The sequence below is a fragment of the Alternaria triticimaculans genome (assembly GCF_023758025.1).
Source record: "Alternaria triticimaculans strain BMP 0046 chromosome Unknown scaffold_12, whole genome shotgun sequence".
Classification (NCBI taxonomy): domain Eukaryota; kingdom Fungi; phylum Ascomycota; class Dothideomycetes; order Pleosporales; family Pleosporaceae; genus Alternaria; species Alternaria triticimaculans.
This window is the reverse complement of record NW_026055969.1, coordinates 959,393-976,937: the sequence shown is the minus strand read 5'-3', so window position 1 is coordinate 976,937 and position 17,545 is coordinate 959,393. Positions and strand designations below refer to the sequence as shown.

At 52.5% G+C, this 17,545-nt stretch overlaps 7 protein-coding genes across 7 annotated transcripts; 4 read left to right on the top strand and 3 right to left on the bottom strand.

Moving 5' to 3' along the window:
• Window positions 1-111: 111 nt before the first annotated feature.
• Window positions 112-1,650, top strand: J4E78_007866 (uncharacterized protein; the record flags this gene model as incomplete). Its single annotated transcript, XM_049368469.1, has 3 exons — window positions 112-190; window positions 248-300; window positions 355-1,650. 3 exons carry the CDS (start codon window positions 112-114, stop codon window positions 1,648-1,650), a joined length of 1,428 nt encoding a protein of 475 aa, XP_049220123.1.
• A 219-nt stretch (window positions 1,651-1,869) lies between these two features.
• J4E78_007865 (uncharacterized protein) lies at window positions 1,870-4,606 on the bottom strand (the record flags this gene model as incomplete). The annotated part of the gene is made up of 6 exons (XM_049368468.1): window positions 1,870-2,855; window positions 2,912-3,550; window positions 3,597-3,764; window positions 4,170-4,224; window positions 4,274-4,445; window positions 4,500-4,606. The coding sequence occupies 6 exons, from the start codon at window positions 4,604-4,606 to the stop codon at window positions 1,870-1,872; spliced, it is 2,127 nt and encodes a 708-aa protein (XP_049220122.1).
• A 241-nt stretch (window positions 4,607-4,847) lies between these two features.
• Window positions 4,848-6,852, top strand: J4E78_007864 (uncharacterized protein; the record flags this gene model as incomplete). Its single annotated transcript, XM_049368467.1, has 3 exons — window positions 4,848-5,001; window positions 5,051-5,405; window positions 5,454-6,852. The coding sequence occupies 3 exons, from the start codon at window positions 4,848-4,850 to the stop codon at window positions 6,850-6,852; spliced, it is 1,908 nt and encodes a 635-aa protein (XP_049220121.1).
• A 604-nt stretch (window positions 6,853-7,456) lies between these two features.
• J4E78_007863 (uncharacterized protein) lies at window positions 7,457-9,696 on the bottom strand (the record flags this gene model as incomplete). The annotated part of the gene is made up of 2 exons (XM_049368466.1): window positions 7,457-7,746; window positions 9,279-9,696. 2 exons carry the CDS (start codon window positions 9,694-9,696, stop codon window positions 7,457-7,459), a joined length of 708 nt encoding a protein of 235 aa, XP_049220120.1.
• Window positions 9,697-11,534: 1,838 nt separating this feature from the next.
• J4E78_007862 (uncharacterized protein) lies at window positions 11,535-13,205 on the bottom strand (the record flags this gene model as incomplete). The annotated part of the gene is made up of 5 exons (XM_049368465.1): window positions 11,535-11,793; window positions 11,842-12,517; window positions 12,579-12,839; window positions 12,897-12,968; window positions 13,079-13,205. The coding sequence occupies 5 exons, from the start codon at window positions 13,203-13,205 to the stop codon at window positions 11,535-11,537; spliced, it is 1,395 nt and encodes a 464-aa protein (XP_049220119.1).
• A 157-nt stretch (window positions 13,206-13,362) lies between these two features.
• Window positions 13,363-15,826, top strand: J4E78_007861 (uncharacterized protein; the record flags this gene model as incomplete). The annotated part of the gene is made up of 2 exons (XM_049368464.1): window positions 13,363-13,426; window positions 13,614-15,826. 2 exons carry the CDS (start codon window positions 13,363-13,365, stop codon window positions 15,824-15,826), a joined length of 2,277 nt encoding a protein of 758 aa, XP_049220118.1.
• A 546-nt stretch (window positions 15,827-16,372) lies between these two features.
• J4E78_007860 (uncharacterized protein) lies at window positions 16,373-17,233 on the top strand (the record flags this gene model as incomplete). The annotated part of the gene is made up of 3 exons (XM_049368463.1): window positions 16,373-16,920; window positions 17,010-17,038; window positions 17,103-17,233. The coding sequence occupies 3 exons, from the start codon at window positions 16,373-16,375 to the stop codon at window positions 17,231-17,233; spliced, it is 708 nt and encodes a 235-aa protein (XP_049220117.1).
• Window positions 17,234-17,545: the final 312 nt, after the last annotated feature.

Here is a 17,545-nt window from a genome sequence, read left to right as displayed (position 1 = left end):
GCCGCCGGCCATGCTCGTGCGTCGTCTGCCCTCGGTACCACGCGCCGAGCAGGTTCCCAGGCTAATCCCCGCGGTAGTGCAGACATGGAGCCACCACCACCACCCACCAACATGTTCCACCAAGGCAGCCTACAGAGCGGAATCGCGCTTGCCATTCAGGAGCAGAAACTCGTTGCCTGCTTCGTTCGAGGTACGTGACGGTGCACTATCGGAATCTGGGTAGCATCGTGGCTGACTAGCTGCGTAGACGACGGCGCCACGAGCCACGAGTGGGAAGGCGAGTGGCTGAAGAGCGGATGGGTACGTTGGGACTCGGCCAGGTTTTCACAACACGCGCTGATGATGCATGTCTAGCTGTCGACTCTGCTCCACCAAAAAGCGGTCGTCCTGCGACTCGAAGCGGGCTCGACCGAAGCCGGTTTTCTGGCTGCCTTCTCCGATGTCTCGAGCGTGCCCACTTTCGTCGTCATCCAGAACGGCCAACTCCAAGTTCAACTCAAGAGCGATGCCACGAGAGATGACTTTATCAACTCAATCCGACGCGTCCTGGGAGCGAATCCCATCCCAGCCTCCAACGCAGCACCAACCTCTCCCCCACACGCAAGCACACCAGAACCTACGAATAGTATAGCGAATGCTGCAGCCGAAGACGACCTGTATGGCCTCCCCGAAACCTCACTACCCACCCTCACGTCCAACACACCAGGCAAGCAAAAAGCCACAGGCTCCCAGCACCCCACTCTCCCATCCACATCCGCCACCAAAGCCCAACAAGAAGCCCGCGACGCCCTGCGAAAGAAGAAACGAGAAGATGCCGAAGAGTTAGCCCGTATAAAAGCACGAATAGAAGCCGACAAAGCAGCGCGCAAAGTAGATGCCGAATTGCGCAAAGCAGAACGCGAGAAGGAGAGGAACAAGGGCGCACTACGAGCCCCCGGCACATCACAGCCAGTGCCAACGTCCTCGCGAGGCACCAACTCCAAAACCGTCGCTCTCAATGTTCGTTTGTTCGATGGCCGCACCATTCGCTCTACATTCCCTCGCTCCGCCACCCTGCAGACTGACGTGCGGTCCTGGGTTGACACTGAGTTTGGGAAATTGACCCAGGATGACGAGAACATCAACAACAAACAACTGCCTCCTTACTTTTTCCGACATATACTCGCTCCATCGCCCAGTCGTGAGCTCTCTGCCGGCGACGAGGCCGTCGAGTTGGGCGATATTGATCTAGCGCCCAGTGCGACGTTGGTACTGGTGCCAGTAAAGGGTTACTCGGATGCGTATTCCGGGGGCACTGGAGGAGGTATAGCAGGAGCCGCGACGGGCATCGTTGGCGGGGCCTTTGGGCTTCTTACTTCTACTGTTGGCTACGTGGGGAGTACCATCAGCTCCGTTATAGGCTACGGGGCGCAACACGAGCAAGGTGGTGATGGTAGTAGCAGTAACAACCATGGCGGTGGTGGTCGTACCATGGGCAGCAGACCTACCCGGGATCCCAGTCACGATCCTGTGCTGGATCAGGCAACTTCGGGTGGAATGAGGGTAAGAACGCTGGCGGACCAGCGGGCAAGAGATGTACCTCAACAGTTCTATAACGGGAATCAGTTGAGTACTGAACCTAGGCCTGAGGACAACGATAAGCGAGATTGAGGCTGTGGTCTTATTCTCAAGGACATGATGCAAATAAGGTAGATGACCCTAAGTCCATCGCCGAGCAGCCAAAAGACGTCTTCCTCGTGCTGACGTGACAAGAGGAGGAGTTCGTGGTGCGTAGGATGGCTGAAAAACAAACGCTTTTGTGTCCTTTCCATCCGGGACTTGCCATCATCCCCTCATCTTCGCTACACGATTAGAGCTGCCATTCGCCATTCAAACAAAAGCCTTTTCTTCATCCACAGACTCCATCAGCCCCGCCGCCTTCAACAGTTCACTATCCACCATGGTCCCTGCAAATGGTACCTGGGGACCCTCAACCTGCGGCTTCCAATCCTCGCGCTTCTCGACCACTTCACCCGCGGCCAGTCCGCCGTGACTCAGCGCCTTGATCTCTAAAGACTCAATCTTCGCCTCCATGCTCTTCACCTTAACTTCCAACTTGACGCGACCCTTGTCTAGCTCTGCAGCATCAGTAGGGCAGGCAGACAAGGCAACTTGTAACTCGGCGAGCCGCTCGCGAGCTTCATCTAGCTCAGCGTGCTCAGACATCGTCTGCGGCAAGAGATTTTGCAAGTAGAGCCCAGCGTCATTCTCGTGGTCTGAAGATAGTGCAAGAGGATTTTCGGGGCTGGGCTTGGGGGCTTCGGTAAAGATTTGGAGGCCAGGTGGGTTGCGATAGTGGACCGGGTCTTGCGCGACGTCTTGGAAGAAAGAGAGAATGGCATGCTGGGTGGGAGGGTAGGTAAAGATGCATTCACCAACCGAATTGTCGCCGCCCGCGAAGGTAGGGCAGATGACAGCTTGACCCGAGGACCATTCTGTGCTTTCTTCTCCACTAGTAGAGGTTGATGTTGCGGTTGGAGTGGAAGCCCCGGCCGAAGAGGTGACGCTGAGAGCGAGGCTGTGGAAAGCCTTCGTTAGAGCCGAGACTGGGCCTGTAGGAATCGAAGCGTGCCAAGACATGTGCTTGATTGATTGCATGGTTGATGGTGTGTCTGCAGAACAAGGCCCGTTGACTTGTCGATTGTAGTCAGTCGGTAAGTCGACACAGTGCTGGGGGTTGCATGTCAGATCGCTGAATCGCCACTGACGTGTGCGCTGATGCATGAAAGCGCGAATCTGTTCATCTTTGATTTGGGAGTCGTCGATCAAGGAGTGAATGAACGCCATGGCCGTGATACGGGTACCATACTTGCCGACTATAACAATACGTTAGTGTAAACTCCTCAGGTGAAAGCAGGGCCAGGAGACGTACAGTCGTGCGTGAGCAGGTTCAAGATACTCTCCGTTCCGTCTTCAATAGCGATGACGTAGACTTCTGCGTCGGCTGCAACACGATCGGGGTTGCAGATGACTTCGTCAAAGACAGTCTTGACATGTTTCTTGGCATTTTCATGACCTGGAACACGGTTCTCGTTGTCACGGATGCGGACCATGTCGTGGGCGATTGACTTGCGTGGCATGGCGGACCAACTGCGTAGAGTCATGGCCTGGTCGTACTTGTGCGAGTACAGCAGCTGGCCCGCGTTCAAGACAATCAAAGCAGGAGTGGTAGTCTTGTCTTGGAGAACATGACCATCTTTGAAAATCTTCGCGTCCCTTTCAGCGGTGTTGTCAGTGTCCGAGCACTTGACCATCTCCTTGGCAAAGTTGACGACTGAGCCACCGTTGATGCCGAGTTCCCGCTGCAACTGTCTATACGCCAGGATGCCTAGATCTTGCATGGTGTCGTTTACCAGTACAATCAATCGCTTTCGCGTCTTGAGGAGGTCAGGCGGTGGAGCAAGGATAGGTACATGTGGACCATTGGGCTTGGTCATGGCGAAGTCGGGAAGGTGGATGCACTCGAGGCCGAGGTAGGACAGGCGCTTCTCTGCTTCCTTGCGCTGGCAGGCTGTGATGTGTTAGCTGCGAGTGTTTCAATGGAAATTGGAATGTACTTTGCATGGCCTCGCGGCGCACCTCGTTGACGCGCTCATTGTTGGTGGCGTGGTAGACATAGGGCTTCTCGGGCGCGTCGATCATACGGATATCACCTGAGAGGTTGATGAAGAAGCCAAGTTGGTTGAGGTCGGCTGGAAATGATGGATCCGGCTCCAGAGTGTCTTCTATGCGGCGGAACATGCTGACGCAGATGCTTGAGGGCGTCTATGGACCGTAGACAGTGGCGAAGTGAGCTGCTAGAAAACGGCAGCCAGAGCTATTGCGGGAGTAGGGATTGTAGGTGTAATGGCTACGGAAGTCGGCTTTTATCACTGGCGCGGTGGGTAGCCGCTGCCGTCGTTTGTAGCGCGTGGTGAGAGCAAACCGATTAGGAAAGGGTGTCTCGCACGGTGAGAGAGCGAGGGGAGGGCAAAGTAGACAGTGAGATGGGTCAAGCACGAAGATTTCGCACGCAATGTCTCACAGTGTGCGCCCGAAGAGCGGCCATGTGCAAGGCTACATGTGTAGCCAAAAGTAGGTGGGATTGTACATGGAACCAGTCGGGTTCTCGTAGAAGCACAGCTACCAACTTGCCTTCTTCACGCCCGGCAGGTTCCCCGCGAGAGCGTTTACGCGAAATTGATACTGTAGCATCGTCAGCCCTGCGTCGCGCGAAGAGAAGGCCATGGCATACTCGGCCCATTCTGAAGTCGCTGAAGACACCACGGCCCTTGCCGCCCATTATACACCTGTTCTTGATCTGGGTGTAGCGTGTGTAGCAGTGCATCTGCGAGAGCTGGAGCTGAGCCTGCGCGCGGACTCGTTGCGGAAGCGTGGTATTGCGGATCAGGTATCGCAGAGCTTGTCTGTGTCGTCGTCAGTCGTTGCGCCATGGGAGCGTTAGGTGCAGAGGCGCATGCCGTTCTGGCTCATTCTCCGAGTACACCTTCCGCTTGGTGTGGTCGCGGATATTGCGAATCTTTGCGAAACATCCAATGTCCAGCTTGGCCGCGCGGAATTGAGACATGGTGGCGGTGGGCGGAATGGGTTGGATGTCTGCGCGCACTCGACCATGAGCCACAACATTGTTCAATCCCGGTGTTCTGCCGCCCGATGCCCGCTCCCCACCAATCAGCGCAATCCAGCCTCTGACGCTTTCCCTTGCACTATATACTCCAACGCCGCCGAACCGTTCGAGCTCACAGCACTGTTCCTGAACAGTACATGTTGGCAATCTAGTCTGCAGCGCTACCCAACGTCCAGCTGGCATGTTTACCGCACATGATGTGAAGGACATCTTCGCCCTCTTCCCTCCGCAAGACACTTCCGATTTTGTTCCGCGGCTTGCGCTGTCCTCCAGCGGCCATGCTTTCGTTACGCTCCAGTTTGTCCAGGCTCGTTTCAGAAGCCGCGTGACCAAAGGTGAGCGTTCGTAATCTCTCTTGGCTACATTTGCTGAAGCATGCACCAGAGACACAGCGGATACCGGTTTCCACATTGGCCAACGACCTCGACATAGGTCGATTACTTGTCCATCAACTAGTCCAAAGCCACCCCAAGCTATGTTTGTTCAGCGCGGACGAGGAAAGCATTATTCCCATAGATGAGCGAGACACGATAGTCACTCGCCTGTCATCTGGGGGACTGGCATCCAAGGCCGAATTCATTGCCCAGCACCGTGTCTCTTCCAAGAGTCTTGACTTCCTCCTGTCCAGTCAAGATTATAACGTCCTGGAAACTAACGGCTACATCTACACTAAGGCCTATGCTCACAAGATCGCGGACATAGTAAAGAGTATGATTCAAAAGACGGTCGATGATGTCCGGTAAGTGCAGGACTTGCCTTAGATGCATCGCATGCTCACTCTGTACAGGACTCTCAATATCAAACCAGCTGATTTGCCTGACAATCCCCCTACATGGTTCATTCTGCATACTCTCGAGCGACTCTTGCAGTCTGAAAATCTTACTTCCAAGGTCAACATCCAGGAAACTGACGTTAGCGTTTTGTGCACACCCAAGCGATATCTAGAATCCGAACGCGATACCACAGTCTACGATCTGCAGTCCGGCGCTCTTGCCTATCTCGACGTGCAAAGATTCGCCTCCGACTTCATCGAACTTTTCCAGTCTTCCCAAGTCGCATTGTCTTACTTCCAGCAACTCTCAGGCATTGAGGTAATAGACTCTTTCGCTGTATCACTGATCTGGATCTCCAGGTTAGAGCAAGATTGCGTACGCATCCTTGAACAAGAAGGTTGTACCCTTGATGTCACCGAAGTGATTGGCTCCCGTCTTCCACCAACTATAAGGGAGCAGGTGGCCGGCCGAGCCAAGAACTCCATTGTCGCTCACTTCTCCGAGACCACTGGAGGGCTGAAGATAGTGCGCGTCGGCACTCTGATACTCACTGAAAGGCGCCGAGACGGAGCACTCGACGAGCTCGCTGGCTACGCAAAAGAAGCTGCAAAGGCACAATGGCAAAGTCTACACGACGATCCAACCCTAGTGGAAGACGTGAAATTCACTCGAGACAAGATCAAAGACATGATTCCTCCCACAGGCCTTGTTCAGCGCCTTCTCCTCCAACAAAAACCAGTTGAGAAGTTATTAGAAGAGCGCTTCTGGTTCCACGTGTCCTCGTTCGAAACACTGAATGAAGAGGACTTTGCCATGTACTGGACAGATCGCATGCTCACCCGATATCGGATATACAGCGCCGGCTTAGTTTCAGTCATGGACCAGAAAGTGCACAGCCAGCTTGCTCAGGTCTTTGCAACTTACGCACACAAGGACCTTATACCCGATACTATTGCCAAAGCACGAGCGCAGGGTCTAGTCCTCAGCCGCAAAACAAGAAAGAATGTTACCAAGCTCTCGAGTGTGCTGGAGTCCACGATGCTTCTGGATAATACATCACTATCTTCAGCTTTGGAGAAATTCAACAAAAAACAAGGTATCAACCATCCATCTACAGATTCGCTGGCTGCTGCCAAGCAATCGATGCTCGACGACATGCTTCGCCGAATCAAGAAACAAAAAGCTTCCGACGGCCCCGTACTCTTCTTAACGCTAGTTATCTTGCTCTTCGCAAAGCAGTACGATGGTGTCGTATATGCAACGGGAAAGTTCACACCAAAGCTGTTGAAGTTATTGAAAGGCAAGCTGGAGTATGAGCAGTATGAGCAGCTTGAGAGATGGAAGGAAGCTGCCAAGGCCAATACCTTGAGCGCGGAGGATAGGGAGGGTATGGCCAGGATGGCAGCGACGTGAGATCATTGGTTTCAATGCCTACGACAACTCCAAGATCGCGCTTGTGATCGAATCCGGTACTTTCATTTGGGGGTTACATGCAAATGCTTGTCATGGTCTTTGCGACAGGTTGGCTTGTTCATCTATACCTCAGATAACACTCGGAAGATGGTATACTGGTAGAAACCCACGCTTACCTAGCATTAGAACAATGTTTGAGTCTTTCACGCGGCATCTATAGCCTCACTTCGTCCGAACCCTCTTTTCAACTGCGCACACTGTTTGCACCAAGCGGATGGTGGTACTACTCCCATTTGCGGCTGCGATTTTATCGAACGGCACATCTGATGTTGTTCTTCTCTTGTGCTTGCTTCTTCACTAATCCACAGGTTATCATTCGTCATGATTGAGAACTAAGTAGCGAGTATTGAACAACCACCGGCAGATGGACAATAGTCACAAATCATGTACGACTTGATGCACGTCGTGAAGTTGCCATGAGAAGTCGTACCTTGGCTTTCATGCGCAAGACTACCTGCCTTGCATGTCCCAGAAGCACCGCCTAATGCAACACCCAGCATCTGTGTGTGTGTCTCTCTCTCTTTGTTTACCTATCCTCGCTTCCCTATACATCCTTCATGAGTTCCTCGAGCTCATCATCATCGTCCCAGTTCCCTCCCCTCCTGTTGACAACAATCTTCTGCTCTTCCTTCTCCTGTTGCTCTGCTACAGCCCCCAGTATCTCTTTGAGCTGATCTTCTGTAACCTTCTGTCGTAATTGGCCAGTCCGCGCAAGCATTATAAGTCTGTTCTCGATGTCGGTTGCGCGCGATTCCTTGACAAGGCGGATACGGCCGAGACGGTCGGCTGCTTCGGGGAGAAGGATTTGTGAGAGAATGGAGGAACGCTGGTCGGCTGATGGGAAGGGTTAGCCCGTGGTTGCTAATGGACGGCGGGGTTTGGACGAGTGGGCGAAGGGGGAGTGTGTGGTCAAGTGATGCATGTCTGCGCCAGGAGAGATTCTGAAAACGTACCCTCTTGCTGCCTGTAACTCTGCCTTAGTAAGAAACCTTGATCTTCGTGTATAATTGTATTTACTTTCGCGAATCTTGCTCGGCGCCTTCGCCTCCTTGTCCTCCGCTTCCCCCGCCCTGTTGTTGTAACTGCTGCAGGCGCGCGCGTCTTATCTGCTCGAGATCTTCGTCGGACATTTCGGTATTATGTAGAGTATCTGAGGGCTCGACGCGAAAGGTTGTTAGAGTAACGGCCTCTGCGGCGCAAGTACTGGTCGAGCAAAAGTGTGTTTACGCGGGGAAGTTCGCGGGTTGCTAGGGCACGGTCCCAATCGCACACCCCCCACTCCCTAGGTAGCTTGTCAGACACCTCAACCAAGAGGAGAATGCGATCTTGACTAAGACTGGGGCCTGGTCTTAGTTTGAGCTGGTCATTGAAGGCGCGCTCTGGTATGCGGGATGATTGAGATAGCTTTGAGGTGCTTCGCTGGAGTGTTGCCCGGCTGGTGTGTCGCCGACGCCCCAAAGATGCTCAGGGTGACGATAAAGCTGCAGCCGTCATCTCACGATGCTTTCTTTACATGTCGATCTTGGATATACTTACGGATGCTCTAATTGCTGTACTCCAGGGTGTGATTAGGAAGACTGAGAGGTGGAACTGACGAAGCTGGCTCAATGTATCGCTGCATTACGAAATTGACGACTGAGATGGACACGCAGTTGGCGTCATCGGCCATCGCGTAGGCCATAGTTTTAGTACCAGCTGAAAAAGCAGCTCTACATAGCTAGGCTGTGGACAAAGGGCGGAATGATAGAGACGATTTGTCGCTCACGACTTGTGTTTTACGAAGAACGTGTTTAGAATGACAAACTCAAGTCACGACTGATAGCGTGCGGCTATTCTAGTATGCTTTCAAGTATTCCACTTCGATTAGCCCTCTCGTCTAATCTGATTTCGCAACATGAAGCCCCCGCGTGTTGCATTCCACATTACGAGGCGGGTATTGACGCTTCTGCGACACCTTCAGCCCGCGGCAAATTTGCTACTACTCCTTAACTTCTCCCCAAACTTCCATAGCATGAACGGCGCTGGGACACCCAAAGCCAAGGCAATAAAGCCCAGCACGCTATTTCCCCATCCAAAATCCAACTCGTCATACATGGCCGGTGCAAACAACGGAAATCCAAACCCAGCCAACGACCTGAGCACCGTCGCCGCCGCGATAGCACTCGCAGCGTACCGTGTATAGCTGTCAACAAGATAAGTCTGTATACACTGAAACCCCACAATAACACCCGCGCAAAATATCGCAGCACCGATATTAGGCATGATCCAATGTACCTGCGCTTGTGCACTCCAACCATACCAAAAAAGGCCGATTGGAACGAGAAGAGACGCAGGGATCATGATTGGAATGCGAAATTCTGGTTTACCGATGCCGTTGTTGCGTTTCTTTAGGCGGCGGTAGAGGGCGTCATTGAGGGGTGCGGTGATCTGTGTGCCGAGGAAGAAGCCCATGCCCATGGAGATGAAGTTCAAAGAACCAATCCCTATAGTCATACCATAGCGCGTGACCCATAAGCTGGGGAAGGTCGAGAGCATCAGATACATGAGGCCATATAGGTAGGCCATGTAGCAAGCTAGAACTTGCACAATGGGCTGGGTGAGGAGCAGCTTGAACGGCCTTCTCATGGCGATTTTAATAGTTGTTGCAAGCGTTCGATCAGGATTATCGAACTCAGTGTGTAGTTCTTCGTTGCTTGTCTCTTTACGCAGTTTGTTTCGCTTCCACTCAAGGAGCTTTGGTGCGTATGTTTCTTGCAGAAGGAAGAACCCGAGACATTGCACCATTGCTGTGAAGATCGTGGTGGCGTAGAAACACCATCTCCAAGTCGTGTTTTGAGAGATGAAACCACCGGCAATAGGCCCGATAGCCGGGCCCAGTAATGGAGCCAGTGAATAGATTGCTATGGCTCGGCCACGCTGCTCGGGAAGGAAACAATCGCTAAGAACACCCTAGTAAGTCAATTAGCGTTTTATCTTCCAACGGCATTTTTCAGGAAGAGAGTACATACACCACCAATAGCTAATGGTGCAGATCCGCCTAAACCACTGAAGAATCGGAATGCCATGAGCTGGCCAGATGTCTGAGCAAATCCACATCCCAAATTCCAAGCCAAGTAGAACAAGTTTGACAGCTGCAAGACGATGACTCGTCCATAGATCTCCGATAGTGGGCCTAGGAACAGCGGTCCAATTGCATACGCCAGAACGAAGATGGATAAGGTAAGCTGGGCTTCGACTTCATTTGTGATGCCGAATTCAGCACTGATGCTGCCCAGAGCTGGCGAGATCATGGACGAGGATATTGGCGAGACGAGGGTAAAAGAAGAGACAATGATAGTTGCTGCCCATTTCCGCTTCATGGACCCTACCAGCTGTTAGACCACAACTTATCTGTGCTTAATTGGGGAGACCAAACCTACAGTTCTTTGGATTATGTGGGTCGAACTCTGAATCCCATGTGACCTTATGTATGTTAGATGTTACAGTAGCAGTCAATGTCTGTCAGGTAGAATATACCAAATTTGGGTCTTTGACGGACCGCGTAGACTTTTGCTTTTCTAAACGTGATAGTGCCACCACATCACGCTCGTATGGAATACCACCCCGTATCTCCTCGTAAGTCGTATTTTCCTCTTGAGCGGTATCGTCTTTTACTTCTTTCCCACCTTTGTCATCGCCGCTGTCGCCGCCGTCGTCGTTGTCACTGGACGAGTTCTCGTCTCGCCTTTCAGTCTCAGTCTTGTGCAATGAACTCGCGTCCTCGTCGACATGGGTTCCCTCGCCATCTTCATGGTGATAAACCGAATGATCGTCTGGGAATTGACTGGACAAGATACGATGTAATGGTGCGTTGTCGAGTCGCCGTTGTCGGGATACTGATCGGCACGTGGATGATCTTTGAGCTCGTGGTCGTCTTGTGCTTTCCATGGTGACGTGAGACTGAGAAGAGGCGTTCACAAAGACTGGGTATGCTGTCAAATACGTGTAGCAGACTATGATTACTAGTGTAGGGCGTGAACTTCCATGTATATAAATATAACTCGTCTGTGTTTTTCAACGATAGAGAAGGTTGTGGTGAGGGAAACAGTGTCGCTATGCCGGCGTTCAAGCTTGGAAAGTGAATAGATACAGAACTTGCATGCGGCGAACTTCGCGATTTTGATAGAGTCTGCACGCTCGGTTTTAAGCACGTGTAGGACGAATCTCCGTGGATCGCGTGCCCCACAACGTTGGTCCTTTGATTCAGAGACTGTCGGTGCATCGGTAGACATTATTTCCCGAGCGCAGACTGAAAAGGAGTGGATACGGTAAGTCGTGCAGGGTTATCTGAGTGTGGCGTAGAAGCTTGGTACTATTGTAGAGGCCGGTGGTATGGGGTGACGTCAGGGGTTGCTGATTTCCGGCGCTACTGTCGCGTCGTGTAGTGTAGATATATATCCGATGTGGTAACTCCGACCTCGAGCCGAGACGAAGGAAAGTACACAAAAGTATGTACTGAGCTGTTGGTAAACAAAGCATCATCGTGGTAAATAGATAGTAGTAAACCGGAGACTGAATTTTGTACGCATCTGATTCGATACATGTCATCCCGTGTTGTATATATGCACATATGGTGGGAGTACTCAATTCACCACTACCAAGGGACGCGGAGTCAATTTTGTGCCATGACTGAACAGGTTATCGGGGTCGTACTTGTGCTTAAGTTCCTCGAGTCGCTTCACGTTGGCGCCGAAGATCTCGTTCGCCTCAACATCGGCAGCTGCATAATTGCCGTACTGACCTACACCACCATCCTTTGACCGTTCCGAGGCGGTTTCTGAGGCTTTCTTGAGAAGATTTCGTGAGAAGGTACGAATTTCGTCGTCGAGTGAAGGATCGAACCTGTGCTCTCTTTAATATTGACTCCTCTGTGATGCTGATTCGGCTTACCATTTCATCATCACAGCCACATTATAGTAGTCGCCACGATTTGAGAAAGCCGTCTTGTCGTTGGCAATCTCCATGACCTTCTTATAAGGAACGGCTTCAAAAAGCATCATGCTTTCGTTCATTCGCTCATGCGACGCCACAAAAGCATTGAACTCAGCGTGAAGCTGCATAGCGAAGTTTGGGTCCATGGGGAGTCTGAAAGCGCCACCACCGAAAAGCTTACGTCCATCAAAGCCGGCTCCTTGATTAAGAAGGCTGTTGAGTTGAGGGTAGGGAATCATGGCGGTCATGTTCGCTATTGGGCCGAGTTCAAATAAGTCGGCGAAGAAGGCGTTTCCTTCTTCTTCGTTACCATTGTGAAAGATCTGGCAAATTACAACCGAAGCATTCGCCGGTGGTGGGGCAGAGAAGCCCATGAGCATCGCTTGGTTGCCGTCGTTGGTAGTATGAAACTTATTTGCGAACTGAACGACCTGTGGTAGCTTATCCGGAAGGAAAACCAGCGGCCCCGCAAACACATGGCTCCTCTGTTGATAACCCTGGAATGTGAATGCCGTCACTACTCCAAAATTCTGACCTGCGCCTCGCACAGCCCAGTATAGGTCGGGGTTTGAGGTGGCTGACGCGACAACTTGTTCACCAGAAGCGAGGACAATGTCAACGGACAAGAGATTATCTGGAAGATGTCAATAACGCAGACTTTGTCAATACTCATTGATACTGGTTCATGCACATACCAATCGTTAAGCCGTACTTTCCTGTAAGATAACCATAGCCTCCTCCCAGAGTCAAGCCCCCCACGCCGGTATGGTTGACGGTGCCACCTACAGTTGCAAGACCAAACTTGGCAGCCTCAACGTCGACATCTTCCCAGACAGTCCCACCGTCTGCCTTGATTGTTTCGGCATCCACATCGACAATCACTTTGCGCATCTTGGAAAGATCGATGACGATGCCATCTCGGATAGACGCAGCTCCAGACGTGCTGTGGCCTCCCCCTACAGAATGTGAGTCTTTCTCTCACATGTAATCTGGCTGTACTCTGATGTGCTTACCGCGGACTGTGAAGGGGATTCTGTGCTCGCGTATTTGAGCTAAAACCGCGGAGACGTCATGGGCGGACCGGACTAGGATTACAGCAGCCTTTGCTCGTATAAGTGCGTGAACATGATGCAGAAACATTTGTATAGAAAGACAGAACTAAGGGAACGTACAGCTCGTTTTATGCAGTGCTCACTCCACCTCTCGATGCTCTTTTCGTACTCTTCACCGTCGCCCGGAAGTAGGACTTCAGCAGTCGTGTTGTCGAGTAGCTTCTTCAGCGACGGATAGTCAAAGTCTCCAGGCCCCAGGCCCATGTTCATAGTTTCGAAACAACTAAACGATGTTGTATAGTTGGTGGGAGCCATCTCTAGCGGGGCGCAGGCTGAGTAAACATGTCGGCACGCATCTGGATTGGGCAGGGCTTAGCGCGTGGACCCTGGATTCAAGATGCGGCGAACTTTGCCTCGAGCGGCCAGAATGCATTGCTCGACAAGATCAAGGTCGGCGTTCGATGATGCTGAAGACGAGAGGCTTACCGTCAGTATGTGCATCGTGCCGACTAAACATTGCCATTTCACGAGCGCGTAGCGCAAGATTACCCTCTCAGACACGGCACGCGCCGCCGCCGCTACGCTTGGTCGCCCCGGAGCCTACAACGCCACGAAGAGCCTTCTCTACAGCCTTTGGAAGACGACAATTGCAGCAACATGCCTCACGGGATACTGAAGGCTTGCCTCCCTCGGCAGCCGACGCGGTTAGCCACGAAGTCAACGCGCGGAGAGCAAGGCAGCAGTTCGGCGATACGTTGCCGCGGGACCACTTGACCGACGACGAGTACACAATATACAAGAGGCTGTATGGCCCAGCCGTCTTTGCAGATGCTGCCGAAGAGGCGGAACGCGTTGACGGTGCAGTTGACGACGAGATTGTCGAGCAGGAGGGGCCTGATGGTTCCATCGTCTTGCTCAGGAAGGGGGTGGACGGCCAACTCGAAGAGATTGAAGTCGCGGAAGAGGTCGATGCCGAAGACGAGGCAGCTGCTGAGCCGGACCAAGAGACAATGACACCCGCAGAATGGGAAGCGCGCAGGGAGGAAGAGGCGCAGGCATACCACGACGACATCTACGAGCAGAGTCGACTGCAACAAGAGGAAGCAGAGGCCTGGGAGGACGTAGATGAAGGGCAAGAGGAAGACGGCTTTATGCGCGCACATCCATTGACCATCGAGGGCCGCTTCAAGCCATCGCCTTCGACCGTCTTTCTGCCCAAGAACTCGCTCGTCGACCCTACCGCGCTGCTCCTGACGCGCGCCAACCACAAACACCTCGCCGAGTCTGCGAACCGTATCTTTGGCGGTCGTGGTTTGCCTCACTCCGCCAGCACGACCCCTGCACGCTTGGGCCACGAGCAGAAACCAATTCCGCTCCACCCTTCGCAGTCAGATATGGGCAACATCGAGGCTGATGTTTACATGGCTTCTGTACAGCCAGGCACATACGCAAGTGTCATGAGCGCCATGGTTGAAGTCCGTCGCCGATTAGGGTCAGGATGGCTGCAACACATGCTGCAGGACAAAAAGGGTGGCACCATACTAGACGCTGGCTCTGGTGGTGTCGGCGTGCTCGCATGGCACGAGATGCTAGAGGCCGAATGGCAACGTATGCACGAGGACTCGGGAAACACGTCGCTTGGCGCTACCCCGTTGGGAAAGGCGACTGTCTTGACCGCATCTGATGCACTGCGCCACCGTGCAAGCAAGTTGCTGGACAACACAACATTTATCCCGCGACTGCCAGAGACTGTGACAGCGGCCGACGATGCAAACACGCAGCAACCGCGCAAGTTCTATGACGTCATCATTGCGCCACATACACTTTGGCCCATCCGACAAGACTATCTTCGCAGAGAGCAAGTCGAAAAATACTGGTCTCTTCTGAACCCCAAGGGTGGTGTTCTCATCCTCATTGAGAAAGGCCTACCACGAGGCTTTGAAGTTGTAGCCGCTGCCCGTTCATACCTTCTAAACAAACACATATCTTCTCCCGGCTCAGAAACTATCGAGACGCTACTCGAATCTCAGGTGTCAAAACCGGACGAAGAGACTAGATTCTCTGAGAAGGAGACGGGAATGATCGTTGCACCATGCACAAATCACAGCACGTGCCCGATGTATCAGTCTACAGGTGTGAGCCAAGGAAGGAAGGACTTTTGTTTCTTCAATCAGCGGTACATCCGCCCTCCATACCTTCAACGTATCTTGAATGCAAAAGACAAGAACCATGAGGATGTGCAGTTCAGCTACCTAGCCGTCCAGCGTGGACGCGACCAGCGCCTTCCACAATATGACATCCTCGGCAAAGGGTTCGTGCAAGGTGAAGCATCAACCGCCGCAGCTTTTGAAGGGCACGAATGGCGCCCATCATCAGACCCAGGAACCGAAGAGCCCGTCATGTCCTCATCTACCGACGTTAACCCACTCACCTTCCCACGTCTTGTGCTCCCCGCACTTAAGCGCAGAGGCCATATCATCTTAGATGTGTGCACACCTGCTGGCACGCTAGAGCGCTGGACCGTCCCACGCTCCTTCAGCAAGCAAGCTTACCGCGACGCGCGAAAAGTCCGCTGGGGCGACCTCTGGGCCCTCGGCGCAAAGACGCGGATACCACGCAACGTACGTCTAGGCCGGCCAAACGACGAATTCGACAAAAAGGGCAGGAAAGTCAAGAAGGCGAAGCAAGTCACTATCGAAATAGGTGTTGGTGAGAAAGATGGAAGGACCGTCGAGGAAGGCCCCGCAAAGGTGCTTGGTAAGGGAGGGAGGTTGTTGGTTGGTGACCGCGATGGACGGTATACTGCGGATCGGAAAATTCGGGGTAGCAAGGGAAGGAAAGGGAGGAAGCAGAGGGTTGAGCACGATGCTTATGACTTGGATGACGTATGAATGGTGACTATAGGTATGAGTGGTGTATTGTACGATATGGCCGATTCCGCGGATTCAGAGAATTGCCGCTCAGTTCAAGTTCTCTTCCATTTCGCTTCCTGCGCGGCGCAGTTCCGTTGTATTTCAACCTACCAAACGGCCAAATATCCCGATTCGCCAAGTCATGTTGATTGGTAAGTCTTCGCTTGGCACCGATTACGTCCTGTTTGTAACTCTTCATGCACGTTCCCGACGTCCTCCTTCTGGATTCGTCCTCTTGGCTTCTCACCTACTCAACGACTGGCAAAGAGCGAGAATGTATGAAAGCAAAGTCCGGGGTGATTGTGCTGACATACAGGTATGCAGCACAGATTATAAATGCAACGGGACTCTGGAAGCTGGCGGATGGATGGGAGGCTGCCTGATTGTCCGTCCCACTGCATATAAGTATCAACGGAGGGCACATGCATCTTCAATAGGACCACCAACCGCTTCTGTATCTTGGCCCCATTTGTCTCTTGTCTCATCGTACCGCCTCACGCACCTGGGCAGCATCAATCCAACATCATGTCCACCAAACCCGTCGCCCTCATTCTCGGCGCAGGCCCCAATGTAGGCTTAGCCATAAGCACCTCATTCACCATCCTGAACTACCGCGTTGCAACTGCCTCCCGATCCGGCACGAACAGCATCAACCCCGACACGGGCATCCTCACCCTGAAAGCCGATTTCACGGCGCCAACATCCATTCCCAACCTCTTCTCGCTCGTGCTAAAAGAGTACGGCACATCGCCCAGCGTTGTGGTCTGGAACGCCGCCGCGCTGACGCCTCCCCCTGTGGAAGAGAGCGTGCTATCCATATCCCAGGAACAATTTGCCAAAGACCTGAATGTCAATACCGTGAGTCCGTATGTGGCAGCGCAGGAAGCGGTCAAGAGCTGGGAAAGCATGGGGGAGGAGCATGCAGGGGATAAGAAGACGTTTATCTACACTGGCAATACGCTGAATCAGACCATTGCGCCTGTCCCGCTGTTCTTGACACTGGGTGTGGGAAAGAGCGCGAGTGCGCATTGGGTTGGCATGGCAGATGCTTTGTACAAGGAGAAGGGGTATCGGTGAGTTGTTTTTTCCCCTCTACGCAACACTTCTCTTGCTGTCAACGTGTGGGTTGAACATGGGATGTTCTGCTAATATCGGGTTATAGGTTCTTCTATGCAGACCAACGACAGCATGGTAAGAAAATGACTATACAAACCGCATATGAGAGATACACTGACTTCATAACTTACATTTGCAGATGGTGCACCCATGCTAAACGGTGTAGATGGCCCTGCGCACGGCGCATTCTATGCGCAGTTGGTGCAGCAAGAAAGGGATGTACCGTGGTTAGCTACGTTTGTCAAGGACAAGGGCTATGTCAAGTTTTAGATGTGTCAGGATCGCGACTTTGCTTGAGAGGTGGAGCTATGGAAAGATTACATGCACGGGTCATTTCTATAGATGAATTTGATTAATGTCAGCATGGCCTATATACAGACGACCCGCTGCCGTCGACTACGACTGCTAGCCCAACGCAAACGCTCTCGTTATATGCCGTACAAAGTAAAATGGGTATATCCTCCTTCCGGCTTATGACACCAGTGCAAACGCTAAAAAGAAAAGTAGTGGTCCCTCTAAACCGAGTGTAGGCTCGGTTGACGCCCAGTGATGCAGCAAGACATAAGAGAGTATGTGTAGATG